This window comes from Hyperoodon ampullatus (assembly GCF_949752795.1).
Source record: "Hyperoodon ampullatus genome assembly, chromosome: 5".
NCBI classification, from domain to species: domain Eukaryota; kingdom Metazoa; phylum Chordata; class Mammalia; order Artiodactyla; family Ziphiidae; genus Hyperoodon; species Hyperoodon ampullatus.
The window spans coordinates 19,884,065-19,906,868 of NC_136918.1; the positions used below are offsets into that span (position 1 = coordinate 19,884,065).

General features: G+C 42.2%; 1 protein-coding gene across 1 annotated transcript in view; it reads left to right on the plus strand.

Moving 5' to 3' along the window:
* ARHGEF26 (Rho guanine nucleotide exchange factor 26) overlaps nt 1-22,804 on the plus strand; it is a gene marked incomplete at both ends in the record, with an annotated part of 142,146 nt that overhangs the window by 96,825 nt on the left and 22,517 nt on the right. Inside the window, one exon of the mRNA XM_079704918.1 lies at nt 5,428-5,582. Coding sequence (XP_079561044.1) covers nt 5,428-5,582 — 155 coding nt within the window. The remainder of the gene's footprint in view (nt 1-5,427; nt 5,583-22,804) is intronic.

Sequence of the window (22,804 nt, forward strand, 5' to 3'; positions counted from 1 at the left end):
AAGGACTTAATTCCGACCACTTAGAAATAGTAGTACAACCTTAGGAACTCATTTCTATAACACTTTATGGATAACAATGGACATTTTTATTCAGTTCATTTCAAAGACGAGAAGACAGATGTTCAAAGAAGTTAAGTGGTTTGTCCAAGCAGGTGCATTCTTTCAACAAATTTCATGAGCACCTTTGTGGACTGAAGTGGGAAAACAAAAGCATGATGATCCCTGCCCTCAGGGAGCTTACCATCTGTAGAAGGCTACAGAAATACAAAGGAGTGGGCCAAGTCTACAGCTGTTATGGGAGATAGAAGAGTTTTGAGAACACCAGCAATGGAGAGGGCGTGGCCGGCCCTAAGAATGAGGAACAAAGGGGTGGGGAGCTTGTAGCAGCCAGGCAAGGCTTCATACTGGAGGTACGCTTGAGCTGATCTTGAAAGGAGAGAGAGAAGGGTCTTCCAAGAGTGAAGAGCAGGAGCAAATGCACAGGACTTGGTTTCAGCTGCTGTAGCCCAGGAATTGCACACATTCAGTGGGGTGGAGGGGAACAGGGCGGCGCTAGAACTCATGGGAAGGGCCTCGTGTGCCAAAGGAAAGAGCAGAGCGGGATCATCTGGGAGCCACTGCAAAGTTCAAAGCGTGGAAGTGACACAGTCAGATGCGCGTTTAGTAAAGATGACTTTAGCATCATAGTAAAAGCCTTTTAAACTTATTCCAAATCCAGAAGTCATTAAAAGGAAAGTTGATCAATGTGAAACTTTAAAAAATTTCTCCATAGAGTGACAATCAAAGGGCATTTAAAAAGTGAAAAGGGACATAGGAAACTGGGAAAAAAAATTTAGAACTCACATATAGATAAAGGGTTAATATTCCCAACCTATAACCTCAAAGTGATAAGAAGAAGATAAGGAAAAAATCCATTAGAAAATTGCAAACTAGAAAACTGTTGTCAGAAGAGGAAATACAAATGACTCTTAAACATCTGAAAAGATGCTTTACTTCATTCAGAAGAAAATTGCTAATTGAAATTAAAATAATGTATTCTACCACTTGGATTTATAAATAATTCAAAAGTTTGATAAAACATTTTATCAGTGAGTTGTTGGGAAAGCCATGTTTATCTGTTGCTCGTGGGAAAGATTGCTATAACCCCAAAGGTGGGCAATATGTCAATAACTATCAAAATTACAAATGCAAGTTACTATGACCCAGCAATTTTACTTCTAAGAATTTATCCTATTGATATACTCAGGAATGTATAAAATTACACACACACACACACACACACACACACACATACAGACATACACACAAAGTTACTGATATGGCATTGTTTTAATTGCAAAAGATTAGAAACAACCTAAACATCTATCAATAGGGGACTGATTAAATAAATTATAGTATACCTAAATTATGTAAGACCACTCAACTTAAAAATAAATGAAGAATTTTAGGAATTGATATGGTAAGCTTTCTGTCTTATATTATTAAGTGAAAAAAGTAAGGTGCAGAGCAGGAGGAAAAAGAGTATAAAAGTTGCTTATGTGTAAGAAATCTCTGGAAAGTTATAGAAGAACAATAACAGTTACTACCTTGTAGAGGCTGTAATCAGTGGTTGGGAACTGAGTAGATGAGGAACGGGGTGGGAAGAAGGTTGTTCACTTAATAGGTTTTCATAGGAGTTTTTTTTTTTTTAACAACCCCCCCTTCGCACTCTATACACATACACCAGATTCAGTTTATTATTTTAAAAATGTATTACAGCAGCTATGTGGAGGGTAACTTGGGAACATAATAAAACCGGAGGCAGAAAACCAGTTTGGAGACTGGAAGCAGAGGCGGAGAGATAAGTGGGATGCCTGGAAGAGGGCTGTAGCTGTGGTACCGCAGGTGTCTAGTCTGGTCAACTGGATGGAGAGTCACACCATCCACCTAGGTAGGGAATCCAAGAGGAGGAACGACCCTGAGGGAAAGGTAGCGGGTTCTGTGTTGGTTCTATTTGGTTTATGGTCCTACCATAGCCATTACTGCCATGAAAATATTTACTGAGTATTTACTATGTGCCATTTTCACATAGTCTCATTGAATTCTCACAGGAACCCCATGAAGTATCTAATTATTATTCCAGTTTTATCGTTGAGGAATTCGAAGCTAGAAATAGTAAATTATTTGCTCAGAGTCATACACCAAGAAGTACTGAAGCCTGGATTCAGATCTGCGACTGACTGCAGCGTCCACATTCTTAACCATGGCAGCAAAATAATGCTAGTCTTTTTCTCATTTGAAGGGGATAAAAGCTTATATATATGTCTGTGTGTGTGTGTGTATTAGATATTTATGTATGTATGAATGTATGTATGTATGTTTACTTACATGTGTTTTTCATTTTTAAATTAGTAAGTTTCTGGATGAGTATCATGTGCTGCACGTGGTAATGGGAGGGGTGAGGAGAGTCCACTGGATTGGCACAGGAAGCCGCTATTAATTAAGAGCGTGGACTCTGGAGCCAGCCTGCCTGAGTTCCAGTTGTAGCTCCACTACTTACTAGCTGTAGGACTTTGGGCATTACTTAACTTTCATTTCTTAGTTTTCTGAACCGTAAAGTAGGACTGATAATGGTACTTTCCCTCATGGAGTTACTGCAAGGATTAGCTTAATTAATGGGAGGGCAGAGTGGAGAGTGACTGCTCAGTGCATATGGACTTTCTTTTTAGGGTAATGGAAGTGTTCTGGAATTAGATAGTGATGATCATTGCACAACACTGTGAATGCACTAAAAGCAGCTGAATTATATGTATACTTTAAAATAGCTAAATGATGCATTTTTGTCTCAATCTAGAAAAAACTTGTTCTTCCTTGTCTCACTGGCCCATAAAATGAGTTAAATTTTATGCTGAGGCTGGTTTTCTAGGATGCTAAGTAACACCAAAAAGAATAAAAATCTTTTCTCCATGGGAATTATATCAATAATTTTAAGGATGTGTTTTTGTTCATGAATTTCTTCTTCTTATTATTATTTTTTTTTTGCGGTACGCGGGCCTCTCACCGTTGCGGCCTCTCCCGTCGCGGAACATAGGCTCCGGACGCGCAGGCTCAGCGGCCATGGCTCACGGGCCCAGCCGCTCTGCGGCATGTGGGATCTTCCCAGACCGGGACATGAACCCGTGTCCCCTGCATCGGCAGGCGGACTCTCAACCACTGCGCCACCAGGGAAGCCCTCTTTTCTTATTTTTGATTCACACCTGGATTCTAGTCTTAGACGAAGCTTCTAAACTGTAGGAATTCACTTAGGAGCAATTTGGGCTACTGTGATTCTTCTAAATATTTTGGTCATTTTTATAGCTTCTTCTTAAAAGAAAGCCATCCGAATGAGTTTAATCTTTCAACAATAAACTGAAACAAAAAACATTTGTAGCATCAGATTTTTGTTTTTTAAAGAAGCATAGACGTATTGCAAGCCACTGTCAATTTTAGATATACGTTGGAAATTTATTTTTGCCCAGTGGAGTATGTGTTCATAAAACTCAATCTGTTTTAAGAACAAGAGTTAACTGAAGCCTGTGCACCTAGAGCCCCTGCTCTGCAACAAGAGAGGCCACCGCAGTGAGAGGTCCACGCACCGCAATGAAGAGTAGCTCCCACTCACAGCAACTAGAGAAAGCCCGTGCACAGCAACGAAGACTCAACACAGCCAAAAATTTAAAAAAAAACTTAAAAAAAAGAAAAAAAAGACCAAGAGTTAAAAAAACTTTTTTCCCCGTCCTCTAACCTAAGAACAGTCATAGGGTGGCATTACATGATACTGTCATTGGTTTATCCTATACACGCAATAACAAGATAGCAGTGCATTCCCAGTAGTTGCAGCCCTGTGGCAGGACCTAACCTGACTCTGATTATTTGTGGTGACCTCTTGTGTGTGCTGGTGGGGTCCTCCTGAGTTATCTAAGCAACCTCTCTGTCACCTTTTAAGTCTCAGCCATAGTCTGATTTGAGATTTGGAGGCTGAAAACTACATGAACTCCTTTAAACAGCCAGTTTTGAAATTTTGAGATCAGCCACACTGTTTCATCTTCCATGTTAAATCTTCAGGAAAATAGTATATAACTGATGAGCAACCTTCTTATAAATGTCCTTTATAAATTAAAAAAATATGAAATCCTTTCTTAGCGTTCTTATTTCCTCCCTAATATCCTCAATTTCCTTTGGCTATTTTTAATCATTATTCCCTGAAATGGATGACATTTGGTTGCACCACACTTACTAGAGTTAGAGTTATCTTTTGTGTGTCCAAGAACTTTTGCTTATTTTTATGGATGTCGTTTTTTCAATCAGATTTTTGGCAGTAAGCATTTCTGGTAACTTAACAAAAAGAGCTCTCAAGGGTAAGGATCATTCTGAGGTTTTGAGAGTTTTCCATTTGGAAACTGTAAACTGAATAAAGAAAAGACAGTATGCCGTTCCTTGAATATAGCCTTTTCTGTGAGATTAAGATGGATTATTCTGGAAGAAGTTCATTTTCACAACCAGAAAATGGCATGATGCTTTCAGGGATGAACTTCCATGAGGGAAACTACCATAAACTTAAGCAAAGGTTTTCTCCAGAATACAGCTAAGTAGATAATCAATAGACAAAACATACGTTTGCAGGGTTTTTTTCTTTCCTTTTGAATAAAGTCTTTAGTTCATGAATTGAATGCAGACTTTTTAATTTGTCTCTTTTTAACCGCAGCTATCAATGTTTTTTTTGTATGTTTGAATTCTGGTTTGTGATATTTAAAATAACTTCAGTTGATACCAATAGGTTTCCTTTCGAGGCTTTCAGTTTTAAGTGACTCCTTTTCCTTTTGAGGCTTTTCAGTTTTAAGTGACTCCTTATCAATCTTCTTTTTCAGTTAAGAGTTAATGGAAGGGTAATAATTTTTGGTTGACCCAATAACATTTTCTGATTGAGTTTTAGTTTTTATATAGGCAAGTTAATATTAATAGTTTTTTTATTTTTTTGTTTTGTTTTGTTTTTTGCGGTATGCGGGCCTCTCACTGCTGTGGCCTCTCCCGTAGCGGAGCACAGGCTCCGGACGCGCAGGCTCAGCGGCCATGGCTCACGGGCCCAGCCGCTCCGCAGCATGTGGGATCTTCCCGGGCCGGGGCATGAACCCATGTCCCCTGCATCGGCAGGAGGACTCTCAACCACTGCACCACCAGGGAAGCCCTAATAGTTTTTTATATTGGAAAATAAATTGTTCTTTCTGATTTTCTCTTGGAGAATGTGCTATCCTTCTCTAACTGTATTTCACTATTACGTACCTGTTATATACACTGTTATTTAAAATAGTGATGTATCATTTGTTTGAATGTAAGTTTTATACTTTACTTTCAGTAATCCTAAAAGGACTTTACTTTGGCTTTGGGTATTGAGTGTTTCTCTTTTTGTAGCCTTTTCCTCTAGTCTCCTCTTCCCGCTGGTTGGTCAAAAGAGGTGAGTTGACAGCCTATGTGGAAGACACTGTGCTTTTCTCAAAAAGGACATCCAAACAGCAAGTCTACTTCTTCCTCTTTAACGACGTGCTCATTATCACCAAGAAGAAGAGGTAAGCCTTCTTGTGGCTCTGCTCGCTGTACATCCAGTTTTGAAGCTCTGTAATTCAAACACCTGTTGGAGGTGATCGTCCTTTAAAAGCTTGAGATGTTAAGTGTATAGTTTCTACACATGGACTCATAGCCTCTGTGCTTCATTTTTTAAAAATTACCTCTACAGCGAAGACTTGAATTGTTACCAGCATCATTATCCTAGCCAACTGCTGCTGGGCTTTTATAGAGTACAAACCTCTGTTCTAAACATTTGACAGGTTTATGTTATTGGATTCTCTTGACATCCCTGGGGAGGCAACCCTCTTAATTTTTTTTTTTTTTTTTTTTGCGGTACGCGGGCCTCTCACTGTTGTGGCCTCTCCCGTTGCGGAGCACAGGCTCCAGACGTGCAGGCTTAGCGGCCATGGCTCACGGGCCCAGCCGCTCCGCAGCATGTGGGATCTTCCCGGACCGGGGCACGAACCCGTGTCCCCTGCATCGGCAGGCGGACTCTCAACCACTGCGCCACCAGGGAAGCCCTTCTCTTAATATTTTTGATCAGCATTTTTCACAGTTCTTCTGCCATAAGACCTTTGTATAAAACAGACCAAAGTTGCTCCAGTTGAGAACAAGCTGGGGTGTGACTCTAGCACTTCTTGTAACTTAATTTAAAATCCACTGCTCTTAAAGATTGTTAGAAAATCTTTAGAAAGATTAGACTTTTTTTTTTTTAGAAAAAAGTTTCCCCATGACTGGGAGGATTTTAGCAATACTCCAATACTCCCTGCTTCAGGGAAGAAAGTCAGTCCCTTGGTTGGCAGAGTGTTTATTCCTCTTACTTTAGACTTCTGGTTGTGGAGTCAGGTCCTGCTCCAGAAGGAATACTGCACAAGCCTTTTCTTTACAGCATTTGTTCTAACTGTTCACACTCAAAACACACATACACATGCACATACACATACACATACTCCCCTTAGCCCTTAGCTCTGCCTTTCTCTAGGGAGCATTCTTTATTAAATGTACTCAGTATGTGTTGGATTATGAAATATTTTCCTGCTGTTTCTCCATAAATAGTCCGTCTTTCCTAGAATATGAACTTAGAATGAAAATATAAATCTGTGGTTTGTTATTTCCACATATGAAGGCGATGAAGGTAGGCTGAATTGCTGGCATATGATAGGAATAGTAGTAGTTAGTTCACGGGGTACAGTTTAGACAAAGTAAAGAGAATCATGGAAACAGGCTTCTGGGAATATATAAAATTAATGCCCAAATTTATCATGAAATGTTTATTCGAATTCTACTTCTGAGTTGCTGACGTTTTAGCTTGAAAGTTCAAACTAAATTGAAACAGAGGTTGAGCTTTTCTTTCTGCTCCTTGTAATCAGACTGTATATGAATTATTTCAGCTGCTCGGCTGTTGAGGCGACATGAAAACTTTGTATGGTCTGCCCTGAAGAGCCATAATGTGACAATGATGAATACGTAAAGACGCTGATGATTATTTTTCATACTTAGGAAAATAGTGTTCCCATAACTTCAGGAAGAGATTATTTCTCTTACCTGGGACAGTTTAAATAGTTCTAGTAGCTAAGTAAAGTTTATAAATACAGATTGGAGAGGAATTATAATTTTTGTATTTTTGTGTTTTGTTAGTTTCCTATGAGATAGCATGTTTCTTTGGCTTTCTTTGCGATGTTTTGTTTTTAAGGAGGGTAATTATATATGGCTCTTCAAATGCCAGAACTCTTGACTTTTAACATCTTCCAGCTGTTGAAATATTTGTTCTGTCTCAATGGACCAAAAGCTTTCACTAAATTTTTGATTTTTAATGATAAAATATACATTGACAGTACCAAGCCAATTTTAAATGTAAATGTAGTTTTACTTATGGTGATGAAAACATTAAGGGTATTTAAACCAGTATGTCACAACTTTTATCCTTTTTTTTTTTTTTAAGGAACAGCGTTTTTTTTAAAAATATTTATTTATTTATTTGTTTATTTGGTCGCACTGGGTGTTAGTTACCGCACACGGGATCTTCATTGCGGCATGCGGGATCTTTAGTTATGGTATGTGGGATCTTTAGTTATGGCATGGAACTCTTAGTTGTGGCATGTGGGATCTAGTTCCCTGACCAGGGATCAAACCCAGGCCCCCTGCACTGGGAGCGCAGAGTCTTAGCCACTGGACCACCAGGGAAGTCCCGCAACTTTTATTCTTGAACTTGCCTAGAACCCAGTAAATACAGACTTTTGAAAGTTAGAATTAAGATATATGCTATTCTACTTAGCAGTGTACTTTGCCCTCCATAGGAGATTTTGCCATTATATTTAATGTTGCACTGTGAGCTATCCCATATTTGTTTCCTTAGATATACTTGCACTTCTGTGTTAATAAAAGAAAGAAATACAGCTTCAGTGGAGAGGGCACCCCTGAGTACCTAACTGCCTTTACCAAAACTGGGGTTTTCTTGCCTTTACCAATTAGCTCATCATATTTCTAAGCTGCTCTTGGCTCCGAGAATAGCATTGGAGGTTCAGGTTGTTTATGACCTGAATATTTGGTAAGGGTGACAAGCAGACCACAGAGTCTTGATAAACAGACTCGGTTAAAAATGTACAGTATGCACAGCCGTATTTCTCTTATAGCTTCAAGGAGGCAGCTACAAATGCTTTGCATGCCAGAGACAGCCATGAAGGGGATACAGCAGCTTTGAACAAGGCAATCGCTTAGGCTTGGCTACGAGGTACAGATGAAAGATAACTACCTATGCCAGCTCTGTAGGACTGATCCAACCGCCCACTGCCTAAGTATAATTCTAGGATTCAGTCAAGGAGCTTAGCTGCTGGGACTCCAGTGGTTTTCAGCTTCAGGGAGGCTCCCTGGCTACTGGGAGGGACCGCTTGAGAGGACAGTTACTCTTCCTCCAGTCTGGCAGATGGTTTATGCTGAGATGGTTTATGCTGGCGAATGGGATGAGTGGCTACCTCAGCTCTGCAGTGTGTGTGTGTCACTGCTAGTGCTTGCAGAGCGGCTAGTGACCATGCCCTTGTCTTCTAGGACAGGAATTTTCACTCTTTTTTATTTTATTTTATTATTATTTATATTTTTTATTTTTTTTGCGTTGCGTGGGCCTCTCACTGTTGTGGCCTCTTACTATTGTGGCCTCCCCCGTTGCGGAGCACAGGCTCCGGACACGCAGGCTCAGTGGCCATGGCTCACGGGCCCAGCCGCTCCGCGGTATGTGGGATCTTCCTGGACCGGGGCACGAACCCATGTCCCCTGCATCGGCAGGCAGACTCTCAACCACTGCGCCACCAGGGAAGCCCTTCACTCTTTTTTAGACTATCAAAAAGAAGTTTAAAGTTTCCATTAGCTCTGGACTGCTTGTGAGTCACCGTATTGATAGTCTGTTCTGTCAGATTTCAGAAGGATGCGTGATTGGTTTGACTACTTTGGATGAGAAAGTGAATTCTTGGTACTTGAAGCTTTGACTGCAGGTTGTGTGGGTACTTCCAGAGCAGAGTTCTCAACTCGGCACTATTGAAGCCCTACAGTTCGTTGTTGTAGGGGCGCCCTATGCTGTGTAGGATGTCTTAGCAGCATCCCTGCCCTCTACCTACTGTTTGCTAGTGGTGCCTCCCTCCCAGTTGCGACAACCAAAAATGTCTCCAGACATTGTCATATGTCCCCCAGTTGAGAACCACTATACTAAAATGATGGCAAACTGTCAACCAGCTTTGCCTTCAGAGGGTGGAAGGTGTGCAAATCTGTCAGACCTGACACAGCAGTAGCAGTAACATTGTAATTAAAAAGGAATAGATTGCCATGTTGTATTCATAGATGAATGAATAATAACTTGTTATAAAATCCAAGTTTTGCCCAGCGATAACTTATAATTAGTTATCCATTACAGTGCACAGACTACACCCTGATGTACAACCTTCTGGATTAAGTACCGTTGTCCCCGGTTTTGAAACGTGAAAACTGAATTCAAGACCTAAATAGGTTCAAACTCTCCAAACGCTTATTTTGCAAGGTAGTTAACTGTGTTCTTGTCTCATTCAGTGCCTTGTATCTGGCTTAGGTCTTCCTTTTCAATTTCTTCTGAAGCTAAAAACAGTCTTCCTCCCTGTAATAGTTTCTACAGCTGCTGTAGCAAAGTACCATAAACTAGGTGGCTTAAAACAATAGGCATTTATTCTCTCATAGTTCTGCAGGCAGAATTCTGAAATCAAGAAAGTGGCATGGCCATGTGCCTCCGCAGGTGGTGCTTGTGGCAGCGTAACTCCAGTCTCTGCCTCTGTCTTCATCTGGCCTTGCCTCCTGTGTCTCTGTGTGTCTTAAAATTGCCCTCTCCTTATAAAGACACCAGTTATTAGATTTAGGGCCCACTCTAATTCAGAATGGTCTCATCTTAACAGATTCCATCCGCAAAGACCGTATTTCCAAATAAGGTCCCATGGGATGGCATCAGGGGTTAAGGCTTCAACATATTTTCTGGAGGACACCGTTCAACCTCCTATACTCCTCGGCACATCACCACCGCCTCACTTAATGAGTGAAGAAATGTGCTGTAATGTCTTAGCTAGCTCTAGAACACACATTTTTTTTAACATTGATGCCATTTTTCATAGATTTCTGAATGTCATCATGGTCATGTGATGTGAACAGCTGTATTTGGAGTTTTCTCAGGTTACCTTCATGTCCCAATCTCCTTCCAACCTATTCCTTCTCCAGGTCTGTTCCCTGCTTAGTAAAGGGCACCTCCTTCCACCCAGTTGTTCACAGTAAATCTGAAAGCCCGCTTCGTCCTTTTCCTCACCGTGCTCCCCGTCCGTCGAATCCTCAGTCTTCGACTCACGATGAAACAGCTTCTTTCCTCACACATTGCCACGCCCTTGTACCAGCACCTTGAACTCGCTCAGAAGACACACCTAGCTGGATTCATGCCACCATCCCTCCATCCATTTACATTCCATAGCCGGAGTATGCTTTTTAAAAGACTCAGTTTGTCCTGTGCAAACAGCCCTTCCATGGTCCCACCTTGCACTCACTGAGGCATTCTAGCCCCCGGGACCTGGCACGTGCTTCTTTCTCTGCCTGGAATACCCTCTCTACCTCATAACCCTGTTCCACCCCAAACCTTTTCTAGGCAAAGTCCTTTTCATTCTTTAGGTCTTAGATTAATTGCCACACATCCACTGGGAGCTCTTATCCATTCCTCTAGAGTGGGTTGATTTCCGCTGCTCTGTGTTCCCACAGAACCCTGCACTTTCTCTGTCATAATATTTGTGTTACTATGTGTTCATGTCTGTCGCGTTGACCTTTGCATCCTCACTGCAGAGACTGCGCCTGGCCTGTAATGACCATTTAATAAATATTTGTCAAATGTGAACCAATCCATCTAGATGGTTAAATATAAACAATTTGAATGCCTGCATTACTCAGTGGGCAGGCTCCCCCCATTCCACACCCAAGTGAAAATTTCTTTGAATTCTCTTTTATTTTTAAAAGACATGTGATTTTTGTATTCTGCTCCATTATAGATTCATTTTCAATTAATTTTGGTAAAAGCAAGTCTGGAACTTTATCATGTGGCTTCTCACATCTTCTGGAGTTTTATCTATAAACTTATCCATAAATGACAGGTAACCTCAATCTGAAAAACACTTAGGGTTGTATTTGCAAAACTGTGCTCTATAGAGGAAGTTATTTTTTTTTTTGGCTTGCTTTTATTTGGTACTATTGTGTCAACTAATGTTTTGAGCTACCCATACAAAAGGGTTTAAGAGATAAAAATGTTGAATTATCACACACACACATACATAAGAAGTCAAGTGAGTTTGGAAAACCCTACATACTCCATTCCCCTTTGGGAGATTCACTATTGGATCATTTAGGAAGGCTTTTGGCTACAAGTAACAGAATTCCCAAATAGCAGTGGCTCAAGTGATTAAGACATTTACCTCTCTCACCAAACATGAAGACCGAGGGTGGACAGTCCGGGTCCAGTGGTCACCAATAACCCAGCCCCTTCCCATTCTTCAGCTGCACTGTGCTCTGTTCACTTTTTGCCCCTGTGCACGCAGCTTCATGGTTGCAGGTGGCTCCTGCAGGTCCAGGCATCATCATTTCATTCAAAGACATAGGAGGGAGACAAGGGTGAAGAATAGAGCCTGGCCAAAGGGACTGGTTTTCTCAAGTGGTTTTCCTTTTTATCAGCAGAGGAAAACCTTTCTCAGACAGTCTTCAGAAGACTTCTTTTTTTTTAAAAAAATTATTTATTTATATTTGGCTGAGTTGGGTCTTCCTTGCTGTGCATGGGCTTTTCTCTAGTTGCGACAAACAGGGGCTACTCTTCATGACGGTGCGCGGCTTCTCCTTGCAGTTGTTTTTCTTGTTGTGGAGCATGGGCTTTAGGTGTGCAGCCTTCAGTAGTTGTGGCACTCAGGCTCTAGAGCGCAGGCTCAGTAGTTGTGGCTTGCGGGCTCAGTAGTTGTGACCTGTGGGCTTCAGTAGTTGTGGCTCACGGGCTCAGTAGTTGTGGCACGTGGGCTCAGTACCTGTGGCTTGCAGGCTTCAGTAGTTGTGGCTCACGGGCTTAGTAGTTGTGGCACACGGGCTTCAGTAGTTGTGGCACACGGGCTCAGTAGTTGTGGCGCATGGGCTTAGTAGTTGTGGCTTGTGGGCTCTAGGCCCACAGGCTTCAGTAGTTGTGGCACACGGGCTCAGTAGTTGTGGTGCATGGGCTTAGTTGCTCCGTGACATGTGGGATCTTCCTGGACCAGGGCTTGAACCCATGTCCCCTGCATTGACAGGTGGACTCTCAACCACTGTGCCACCAGGGAAGCCCAGAAGACTTCTTGTATTTCACGTGTCAGTCTTGGTTCACAAAACTTGTCCTTATAAAGGAGGCTGGGAAAGCAGCATACGACAGGGGAATCGGACAGCCAGGGTTGTTTCAGATTAGCCGTGAAGCAGGGGGAGGAAGCAGTCATTTGATAGTAGGTAGTTCCAGCCACAACTAGGAAACTCTCTTTTCCACAGAACACCAATTAACATGGGTAGTTTGGAATACAGGAGGAGTTTTTATTTTGGCCACTCTGTGTGGCTTGTGGAGTCTTAGTTCCCCAACCAGGGATCGAACCTGTGCCCCCTGCAGTGGAAGCATGGAGTCCTAACCACTGGACCGCCAGAGAAGTCCCAAGAACTCTTTAAAAGAACTAATACATTGCCTTTGAGATAAATGGGGTTGGGGGGTGGGTTCAGAAAAAGCCAGAAGTGACTGGAGATTTAGAACCCACTTCCCCTTGGCTGGTATTAGTCCTCCCGCTGTGGTTCATGTGAGTATCTCGTTGGTAGTGCGTTTTTTCTCCAGTCAGCCCTGCTGTGCCCTTAGAGCTGCAGATAGATTGGCCTGGTCTGGGTGTTAGGCACAGTACCAAAAGAATGCAGAAATCTAGTCTAGTCTTGTTATCCATACCAGTCAACGTAATTGTGTCCTGATTTGTTTCTTTCATTCTTCTCCTGGATTCTGTACCCACAAATGATCTAGCCATGATGTTTTGGGGTATCCCTATAGTTAGATGAGTAGTAATAGTAATAATGATGATAAGCGCCTATATTATTGCACGTTACAGTGTGCCATTCATTGTGCTCAGAGTGTATATGCAATATACCATTGAGTTATCACAGCAACCTAGTATTATTTCCATTTTACAGATGAGGACACTGAGGCAGAGAGAGATAAAGTCTCTTTTCAAGGTCTCTCATCAAAGCCAGGATTCTAATCTGAGTCTTTGACTCTAAAACCTTCTCTCTTAACAATTTATGTTCATTACTTCTCAATTTCATTTTTCTAGAATATTTTCACCTTTCCCCTATCCTATAATGTTATTGGGAAAAATAGCCTAGAAACTTGCACCTTTTCTGTTTGCTTTGATGAACAACTTTTTCAAAGCAAGATTTTTTTAAGTGAATATTTTTATAGTTTTACTGGTCGTGGGAGAAAGTTAGAAGTGGTACCAAACTGCTTTTGTGAGCTTTTCTCCACCTTTAGCTAATCTAGTGTCGGAGTGTGGGGAAGAGCATTTCCTTTTCATAACATTTCCTTCCCGCAGATATTTAAGAAAGGAGCTTTCCACTTCCTGATTCCTAGTTCCATAAATATTGCATGTATTGACATAACTTGAACTCTGTGACACATTACAAATCCTCGGGTTTTAAAAGAAGGATTTTCTGTAATAAAATTCTACCTGATGATTATCAGGAGTGCAGGGATTTAAGTTAGAACTTGCATTCTCCTAAGTAGTTTGAATGCCCAGTAGCTTGAAGCGGTGCAGACTCCCTGGAAAGGGTCATGGCCTGATTTGGCCCCATTTTGAGTTTTTCCATTTTGATGGCTTTCCCATTATAGAAAGCTGAGGCCACCTGACATTGTCCCTCTGTCTCTGCAGAATAAACTCCTTCCTTGGAAAATTAACTTTGAGTATCTTGGATAAAGAAAAGGCAGTAAGGGGGCTTCCCTGGTGGCTCGGTGGTTGAGAGTCTGCCTGCCGATGCAGGGGACACGGGTTCGTGCCCCGGTCCGGGAAGATCCCAAATGCCGCGGAGTGACTGGGTCTGTGAGCCATGGCCGCTGAGCCTGCGCGTCCGGAGCCTGTGCTCCTCAACAGGAGAGGCTGCAACAGTGAGAGGCCCACAAAAAGATAGGGTTGGTGAGGATGTAGAGAAACTGGAGCCCTAATATGCTGCTGGTGAGAATGTATTTAAAATGATACAGCCACTTTGGAAAGTGGTCTGGCAGTTTCTTAAAAAGTTAAGCAGTTTACCATATGACCCAGCAATCCCATGCAATGTTCCATCCTAAGAGAAATGAAAACTGTTCACAAAGACTTGTAGGTTAATGTTCATAACATGCGTGTGGCATGTTTGTTAGTCTTCAGAATTATTTTGAGGAGCTGAGCAAATAAGTCTGTTTGAAATCAGGTTTTGGGTAAATATCATGAATTATGAATTTCTTGACACAGGTATTTAGCTCTAATTATGCTTAGTCCGCTCACTCATTTGCAAAGCACCTATAATTCTTAGGCTTTTAACAAAATGCCAGGCAATTTAAAGGCATGATGTTCTGCAGGAAGATTTGAAATAATAGCTAATAACATTTACTGATGGTAAGCCAGGCATGATTGTAAAAGCTCTACATGCAAAAAGATAATAAATGTATTATCTCATTTAATTCTCCCTGCAATCCTAAGAGTTGGGTATTGTTATCCCCAGTTTACATATGAGAAAACACAGAGAGGATCAGTAACTTGCTCAAGATCACAAAGTGAGTGAGTGATGGAATTGGGATTCTTACCAGACATTCTCAATCAAGTCTGTACTCTTACCTGTTATACTGTACTTTATCACTTTAAAATTGTACATTCTTCTACTAAAAATTTGTTTAATTCTAAAACCAAGATTTAAAATTGAAATCAACTTCAGTCATGTGAAAAAAGTGTTTTAACCTCTTAACTCAAAGTAAATTTCAGCATAATCCAATCTCCTCCATCCTAGAAATGTTTAACTAGGGTATTCTTATTCCAGTTAAGCCCAAGATCAAGTGTGGGGATTTAGCAGTCATGTTTTCAGAAGGGGAAGAGAAACAAGTTGAAATCTGCAGAGGAAGAATTCTTGTACCGTGTCTTGAAGGGAAATGGGAAGAATCTCTTTGATTTTATAAAACCCCACGGACTTCTGTGAATCTGCACATGGGGAAAATGGCAGAGTCGTTATAAATCCCTGAGAGAAAAGCAGGAGGGTCTAGGAGAGGATCTTAGAGAATGGCCATATAAAAGGATGACTTAGAACTGTTGCAGAAGGCATTAGGAGAGGAAGATAGAGTTTCAGGATGTCACAGGTGCTCAGCCTCATCAAGTTCTGTAGGTGAACAGTGGTGACATCCGGTCACTGGACTTGGTAGGGTGTTGGGCCGCCATGGCTTTGGGGAGCAGTTTTGCTGGCATGTGGGCAGAAAACGCAGGCAGCTGCTAGCTCAGGAGACGTTTGTCTTTTTTTGTGTGTTACGCGGGCCTCTAACTGTTGTGGCCTCTCCCATTGCGGAGCACAGGCTCCGGACGCGCAGTCCCAGCAGCCATGGCTCACGGGTCCAGCCGCTCCGCGGCATGTGGGATCTTCCCGGACCAGGGCACAAACCCGTGTCCCCTGCATCGGCAGGCGGACTCTCAACCACTTCGCCACCAGGGAAGCCCGACGTTTGTCTTTTGACGAGCAGATTCAAGTAAAGATTTTTTTCAGCACAGGGAAACTGTGTGAATGTTTTAAACAAAGCCTATGGAAAAGGAGCTACCGCCTAGGTGAAAAATAAATGTTACTTTTGACGATAGAGCCAGAAAATCATTGTGTTTTGTTTTGGATAATCCTTACTAGCATCTTTTCTTTTTTTTTTTTTTTTTTTTTTTTTTTTTTTTTTTTTTTTTTTTTTTTTTTTTGCGGTACGCGGACCTCTCACTGCCGTGGCCTCTCCCGCCGCGGAGCACAGGCTCCGGACGCGCAGGCCCAGCGGCCATGGCTCACGGGCCCAGCCGCTCCGCGGCACGCGGGATCCCTCCGGACCGGGGCACGAACCCGCGTCCCCCGCACCGGCAGGCGGACCCCCAACCACTGCGCCACCAGGGAAGCCCGCATCTTTTCTTTTAAATTTAACTCTTTTACAAAAGGAAGAATTGGAAGTTCTCCTTCCAATCTGTCAGATTTTGGCTCTGAAAGTTCCAGAACAACGCAAGGTGGAAAGTGAGACAACTCACAGATAAGGCTGACTTGAGCAGGAGGGTAGGAAAGCTGGTCTTTATACTCCAACCCTTCTTCTCCTTTTCCCCGTCTCCATCTTTGCTTTCATATTCCTGGTTCCGTCTTGGTCATCTAGCCTATTTCTCATTCCTGGTCATCCTTATTAACGTAAGATGTTTGCTCATAAGGGGTAAGGTGGGAACCCTTCCGATGGTATTTGCATGTGTAAAAGCAACCCCCTGGTCACAAGGCCCCACAGGAAGACCTGTTCCATCACTACCTCTTCTTCATGACTGTTAGGTACCCAGAGCTTGGACCCAAGGAAGTACCCTGGTTTATGGAGTGAGATTGGGAGGCAGCTTTTAAAAATTTTTCAGATGTTTCTCCAGATGTCCCAATATTATTTGTTGACTAAACCATCAATATTCCACAGATTTGAAATGCCACTTATATCTCAGATGTATTTGGGGTCTATTTGTGAAGCCACTGTTCTGTTTCACTAGTCCGTCTGTCAGCTAATACCTATCAGTCTCAGTCTTTGAATTACTGTAGCTTTAAAATATGTCTTTACTATATCATATGGCTCGTTCAGTTTCCTTTTCTTTCACAAGCTGACTGTTCTTACGTGTTTATTTTTCTGTGTGTTTTAAAATCAGCTTGACTATTCCCCGTCCTTGCTGCCCCCAAAATCCTGAGATTTTTTTCAATGAGATGGTGGCAAAATTATATATTCATTTAGGAAGAATTGATACCTCTTTAATATCAAACTTTTCTATCCATTCAGGCCTTCTTCTAAAGTATTTGAAAGCTGTCTTCATAGAGGAGAAACGTGTTAAGTTTAATATTTTGTGGGTTTCGTGTCTATTATAAATAAGATCACTTCTTCCATTATATTTTCTGAGTGTTATTCATTCATATATGGAAAATACATTTATTTATTCGTTTATTTATTTAGCTAGCTGCGCTGGGTCTTAGTTGTGGCCTGCGGCATCTTCGTTGTGGTCTGCGGGATCTTCGTTGCGGCCTGCAGGATCTTTTTGTTGTTGTTGTTGTGGCATACGGGATCTAGGATCTAGTTCCCCGACCAGGGATCGAACCCAGGCCCCCTGCATTGGGAGCATAGAGTCTTAGCCACTGGACCACCAGGGAAGTCTCAGAAAAGCCTTTTTCTTTTTAACCCAGCCACTTTAGTGAATTCACTCTTACCTTATATTTTCAGTCAGTGATGTTATATGCAAATAATCAGTTGTTTATAGGGCCAAAAAAATTCCATTGCCCAAGAGTCCCTTCACCTATACCCTCAGTCATCCACAGACATGTGGAATGATGATAGTCTTCATGTCTATGCATTTATTATTAAAAATTTTTTTCCTTGAATTGCAAAATATTTCAAACATACAGAAAATTATCGAACACTAACATGCTTATCATCCATGTTTAACAGATACAAATTTTTTGCTATATCGCTGTCAGATCTCTTCTTTTTAAACAAAAGCCCTGATATAACACTGCAGGTATAGCTAAAGCCTCTTCATCATCATCCCTTCTTCCTCCCCCACCTTCCCAGAGTAAGTCCTGAGTGGAGCTGGGTGTCTGTCACCCCGCACTCACTACTGAGTATGTACATACGCAGCTTTGGTATTCTAAAAGTGTATGTATGTTGTATGCAGTTGTAAATACTGTCCTGATTTAAAAGTAATAAATATATGCCCAGTATGAAAAATTCCCACCTTTATAGAAATCTGTGGGAGAGAAAGTTCAAAGTGCTCCATAATAATCACTTTAAGAAATCCACTGTTGGGACTGCCCTGGTGGCACAGTTAAGAATCTTCCTGCCAGGGTTCCAGCCCCGGTCTGGGAAGATCCCACATGCCGCGGATCAACTAAGCCCATGCGCCACAACTACTGAGCCTGGACTCTACAGCCCGCAAGCCACAACTACTGAGCCCGCAAGCCACAACTACTGAGCCCACGTGCCGCAACTACTGAGCCCGTGCGCCTAGAGCCTGTGCTCTGCAATAAGAGAAGCCACCACAGTGAGAAGCCTGCGCACCACAATAAAGAGTAGCTCCCGCTCGCTGCAACTAGAGACTAAGTCTGCGCACGGCAATGAAGACCCAGAGCAGCCAAAAATAAACAAATAAATTAATTAACTAAAAAAAAAAGAAATCCACTATTCACAAAAAGGTGTATCAGTTTTCAGCCCTTGCTGTTAGGTAGCATGTAGTAGAACCAAACACTATGGAGCTGCTTAACAAAAGAACGCCTTCCAAGGGAAGAATAATTGAGGTACTTATTTACCACCATATCCTGTTCTCTATTGATAGTTCTTTATCTTGTTAAGAAAAGAAAGGAATCTCAACAAAGGTTACTAGGACTTTTAAGTGGGTTTCAACAGGGAGACCCATCATTGTTTATACCACAGAGCAACAGGCTTGTATAGATTTGATTGCTGCGCCTGATAGGAGCCTCTGCTTGCACAAAGCTGCCGCTTGTTTCATGAGCAGCTGGTAAACTTGGAGCCCGTCTAAGACAATCAGAGGAAGTCTACATATAAACTTCTCTGTGCAAGGAAAGGTGGTTTTTCCATTTACCTTTTTCTAAGCAGTTTAACTTCCTAATTGCATGATCCAAATTGTTTCAGAGACTGTGTAAACCATATGTGTGTTAAATGGAAGAAACAAACATGGGGAAGTCTGATTAGCATCAACTTCCCTAGGAAAGGAGCATCTTTCCCAGCCCAGCTGAGCTTGCTTTGTACTTACTGGACACAGTAAGTGGGTCGGCAGAGGAGGAAGTGGGGTTGTAAATGGCTGCATCTGACTGTGGATTCGTTCCTCTTCTTTCTGCTTAAGCCCATATTTTAACAGTTATCCTTCTGTATTAGCATGAGAGAGACAGTAGGTGCTGGCTGACATGAGGAGAATGAATTTCACTCAGTATTTAGCAGATTTAGAGAGGGGAAAATATTACTTTGAACCTTTATGAGATTAAGTGAGTGTGTGTGTGGGAGAGCACAAACACGCTAGCTAGAGTGAGCTCCTTTTCAGTTTTTATTCCATTGGGTTTGAATAATAGCTGACAAGGATGAATCATCAACTTACTTGACTACTGTTAAATCAAGTTTTTTATATTAAATTCATTAAAGGAGTAGTGAAGAAGTTGTGGACATTATGTATCACATAATGAAGATGTTTGCAGGTCTAGATGAAATAATGATATTGGGTGACTGCTATTGAATCAGTTAAAAAAAAAAGCAAACTTGTTTCCTGCATCTTATTTTGGATACAGAAGGCAAAACAGTGGGAAAGTTCTGTGTCCAGGCACATTCAGTGACCCAGATGTGCAGGTGTGTAGACACAGATACCTTGAGGTGAACTCACATAGCTATAAATAATTTTTTTTTTTTGCGGTACGCGGGCCTCTCACTGTCGTGGCCTCTCCCGTTGCGGAGCACAGGCTCCGGACGCGCAGGCGCAGCGGCCATGGCTCACGGGCCCAGCCGTTCCGCGGCATGTGGGATCCTCCCGGACCGGGGCACGAACGCACGTCCCCTGCATCCGCAGGCGGACTCCCAACCACCACACCACCAGGGAAGCCCAAAGTGGCTGCTCTTTATCATCCCAACTGGACATCTGAGAGACCACAGGTATAAACTGGATCAAACGGTCACCCTAGGTCGTAATGGCATTGTAGTTGTCATGGCTTAAGAGAACAATTAAAAAACCATTCTATTAACTTGTCTACTTCTTCTGTCTCTAATAACCCCCCCGAAGACAAAGATTCAACACATCGATGAAACAACAATAGCTGGTATTGTTTGTATTTAGGCAAACACGGTTGTATTTAGGCAAACACTGGGAGAAATATGAACTCTGAAAATTAAGAGGGAGAATAAGACTTAACTAGTTTTTTCATATTTGTTCACATTAGTTGCCTGTGAACTCTTCGTCTTGAGTTCTTCTGGGGACTACCTAGTAAGTAAAACCACTTTATGCTGACGACTTTTTGGAACTTGAGTCATCTTGAATGATGGCTTTATAGCATATAGATTTCTTAGCCTTTTATTTCTTTGGGAATACAAAGAATACCTTTGCAATGTCATTATTTAGGGCACTGCCTACATACCCCATGTGTGCAGCATTAAGGAGCTTGGATTTCTCTGTCTGAAGCAGAATTATTTTTAACTGGAAATGGGCGTCTTTAACTAAAAGGTCATCTTTTTCAACTTGTGAGTTGGACCAAAAGAGTAACTCAGAGGTGCAGAGAGAGGACAGTAACAAGCAAGTCTTTGTTTATCTTGTTTTTTTCTCTTGTTTTTGATGTTGTTGTTGAGGTTTTGCTTTTGTCTTTATTTTTTACTTTTTGGTTTGATCCTGAGTCCTGGGTTTTACTACATCTGTGTCTGAGCTATCTAGACAATATTATAAGCTTTACTTGCTGTATGGTCAGGCCACTCAAGATGGCTGTTCTCTTGTTCTCTGTACATCCCCTGCTGGAGCAGTGCCACCTACCTACACCTAACTCACAGGAACGTGCTTGCCCCCTGCCCCAGCTAGTGATGGTTCTAATCATCAGGCCAGAAGGATTCCATCTGCTAGTTTATTAAAGAGAAACCTCTACCCTCGTGATGGTCACTAACCTGAGGGGCTATGAGTGATGTGCCCCAGCTGCTGGTCTCCCTGGTAACTGATAAGCCCACCTGGCGTCACTTCCCCCTATAAATGGTAGCCTCCTTCTCCGCCGCCCCGAGCAATGAAGACTGCTGCCCTGTCCCGCCTGCCGTCTGCAGCACAGGGCGCAGATGTTTCGGATGTGTGAGATCCCCTCTCCAGTAAACCACTGATGCCTCTGTCGCTGTTTCCGTGCTCTTTCTTCGGTCTCGAGGCTGGGCAGCTACAAGGCTTGTAGACCTGCGGGGTGCAGCCTGACACCAGCTTTGACAAAAATCGACTGCTTTGTTTCTCGTAAACACGGTCTTTTAAAAGTATAACGTTGTTTGTTTGTAAAGTGTATTACCCTGCTTCCTCCTTTTATAAAAATTATGTGACCTTTGATAAGCCTCATTTTGATATGAGAAATATTTTATATATTCTGAGTATGGTTGTGCTGGTCCGTCAGCAGTCTCAGGGGAGCTTTGGAGGTGATCTTGCCATGTGAACTTTCAGTTAATACAGATGATTCCCCTAGCAACAAACAAACTTGATCAAAAGGCAGTAGTTTGCTTTTATAGATGATATAACTGTGTTTGCCAGTTTTGGAGGGGGAAGAATCTATCAAACTAAATTTTAAAAATGATTATAAAGTTTTTAAAGGAGAGTTACAGGGAGTGGTTGAAGGCAGATGCCCACCACTGAATGAAAAACTTCCTAAGAAATCTTGGACAAAATGGCCTATTCTGAAATTCCTAGTATAGTTGGGCACAAGGATTTTTTTTATCTCTTAGCTCTCCTGAGTTCATACATTTGCATTTATTATTAGGTAAGGTAATTATCCAATATGGTTCCTAGAATACATTAAAATGTATTGCATGGTCATCCATTTACTCAGCAGTTATTATTGAGCTCTGCCATGTTCAGCTGAGAGTACAGATAGAGAATAGAGGGGAGGTGTATCTAACCAGAGTTGGGATTTGCCAAGGAAATGAGTGTGTCTGCAAGGAGTGATTGTAAGTAGGTATCAAGAAATTCAAGTTGGATAAGTGAATAAGCATGAATGAGAGGACATGAAGGGTTTAAGGGTGGAGGGAAAGGTGGTTGAGTGAGTGGGTTGTAGGAATATGGTGGGTTAAAATTGTTGAGGTTGAGGATTACAAGAGGTGAGTCAAAGAGATTGGCGGGGCTGGTTAGACAGAGGTGTTTGACGTTGGGATTGCAGAGAGGTTGCAGGTGGTGGTAGTGACAAGGTTGATTGTTGAAGGGGAAGTCAAGGAACTGAGAGGCCGGGGTAATGGAAGGATTGCCACATGGAACTTCAAGAAAGTAGTGTTGGAGAGTGACAGTAAGCCAGCAACTAAACGCATGAGTGAGGATGAGGCATGGTCCAGGGGCCTGGAGATGACTGTGATGATGAGATAGAGACTGATGGCATGAGCATCAAAGCTGGGGACCTTCTGGGAGGAGGAAGCGATCATTGTCTAGGAGTAATGAGACTCAAGCAGGCAGAGAGCCTTCCGAGGAGGCTGTGCTCTCTAGAAGAGCCAAGTTTCTGTTAAGGCAAGAAGGTAAAGGGAGAGTTCAGAGAAGAGGCTGAGGATTTAGAAGATTTTGCTGGATTCCCTAAATGAGGTGCATTTCCAGAGGATGCAGTGGAATGCTTCAGCCGAGGGGCTTAGGAAGGTGAGGACCGATGAGGCATGTTCACAGCACTGTGCAGGTGAGAGTACATTCAGGGGAATGAAGTATACCAGGCGGTCTTGGGCATAAGCAGGGATAGAGGGCGT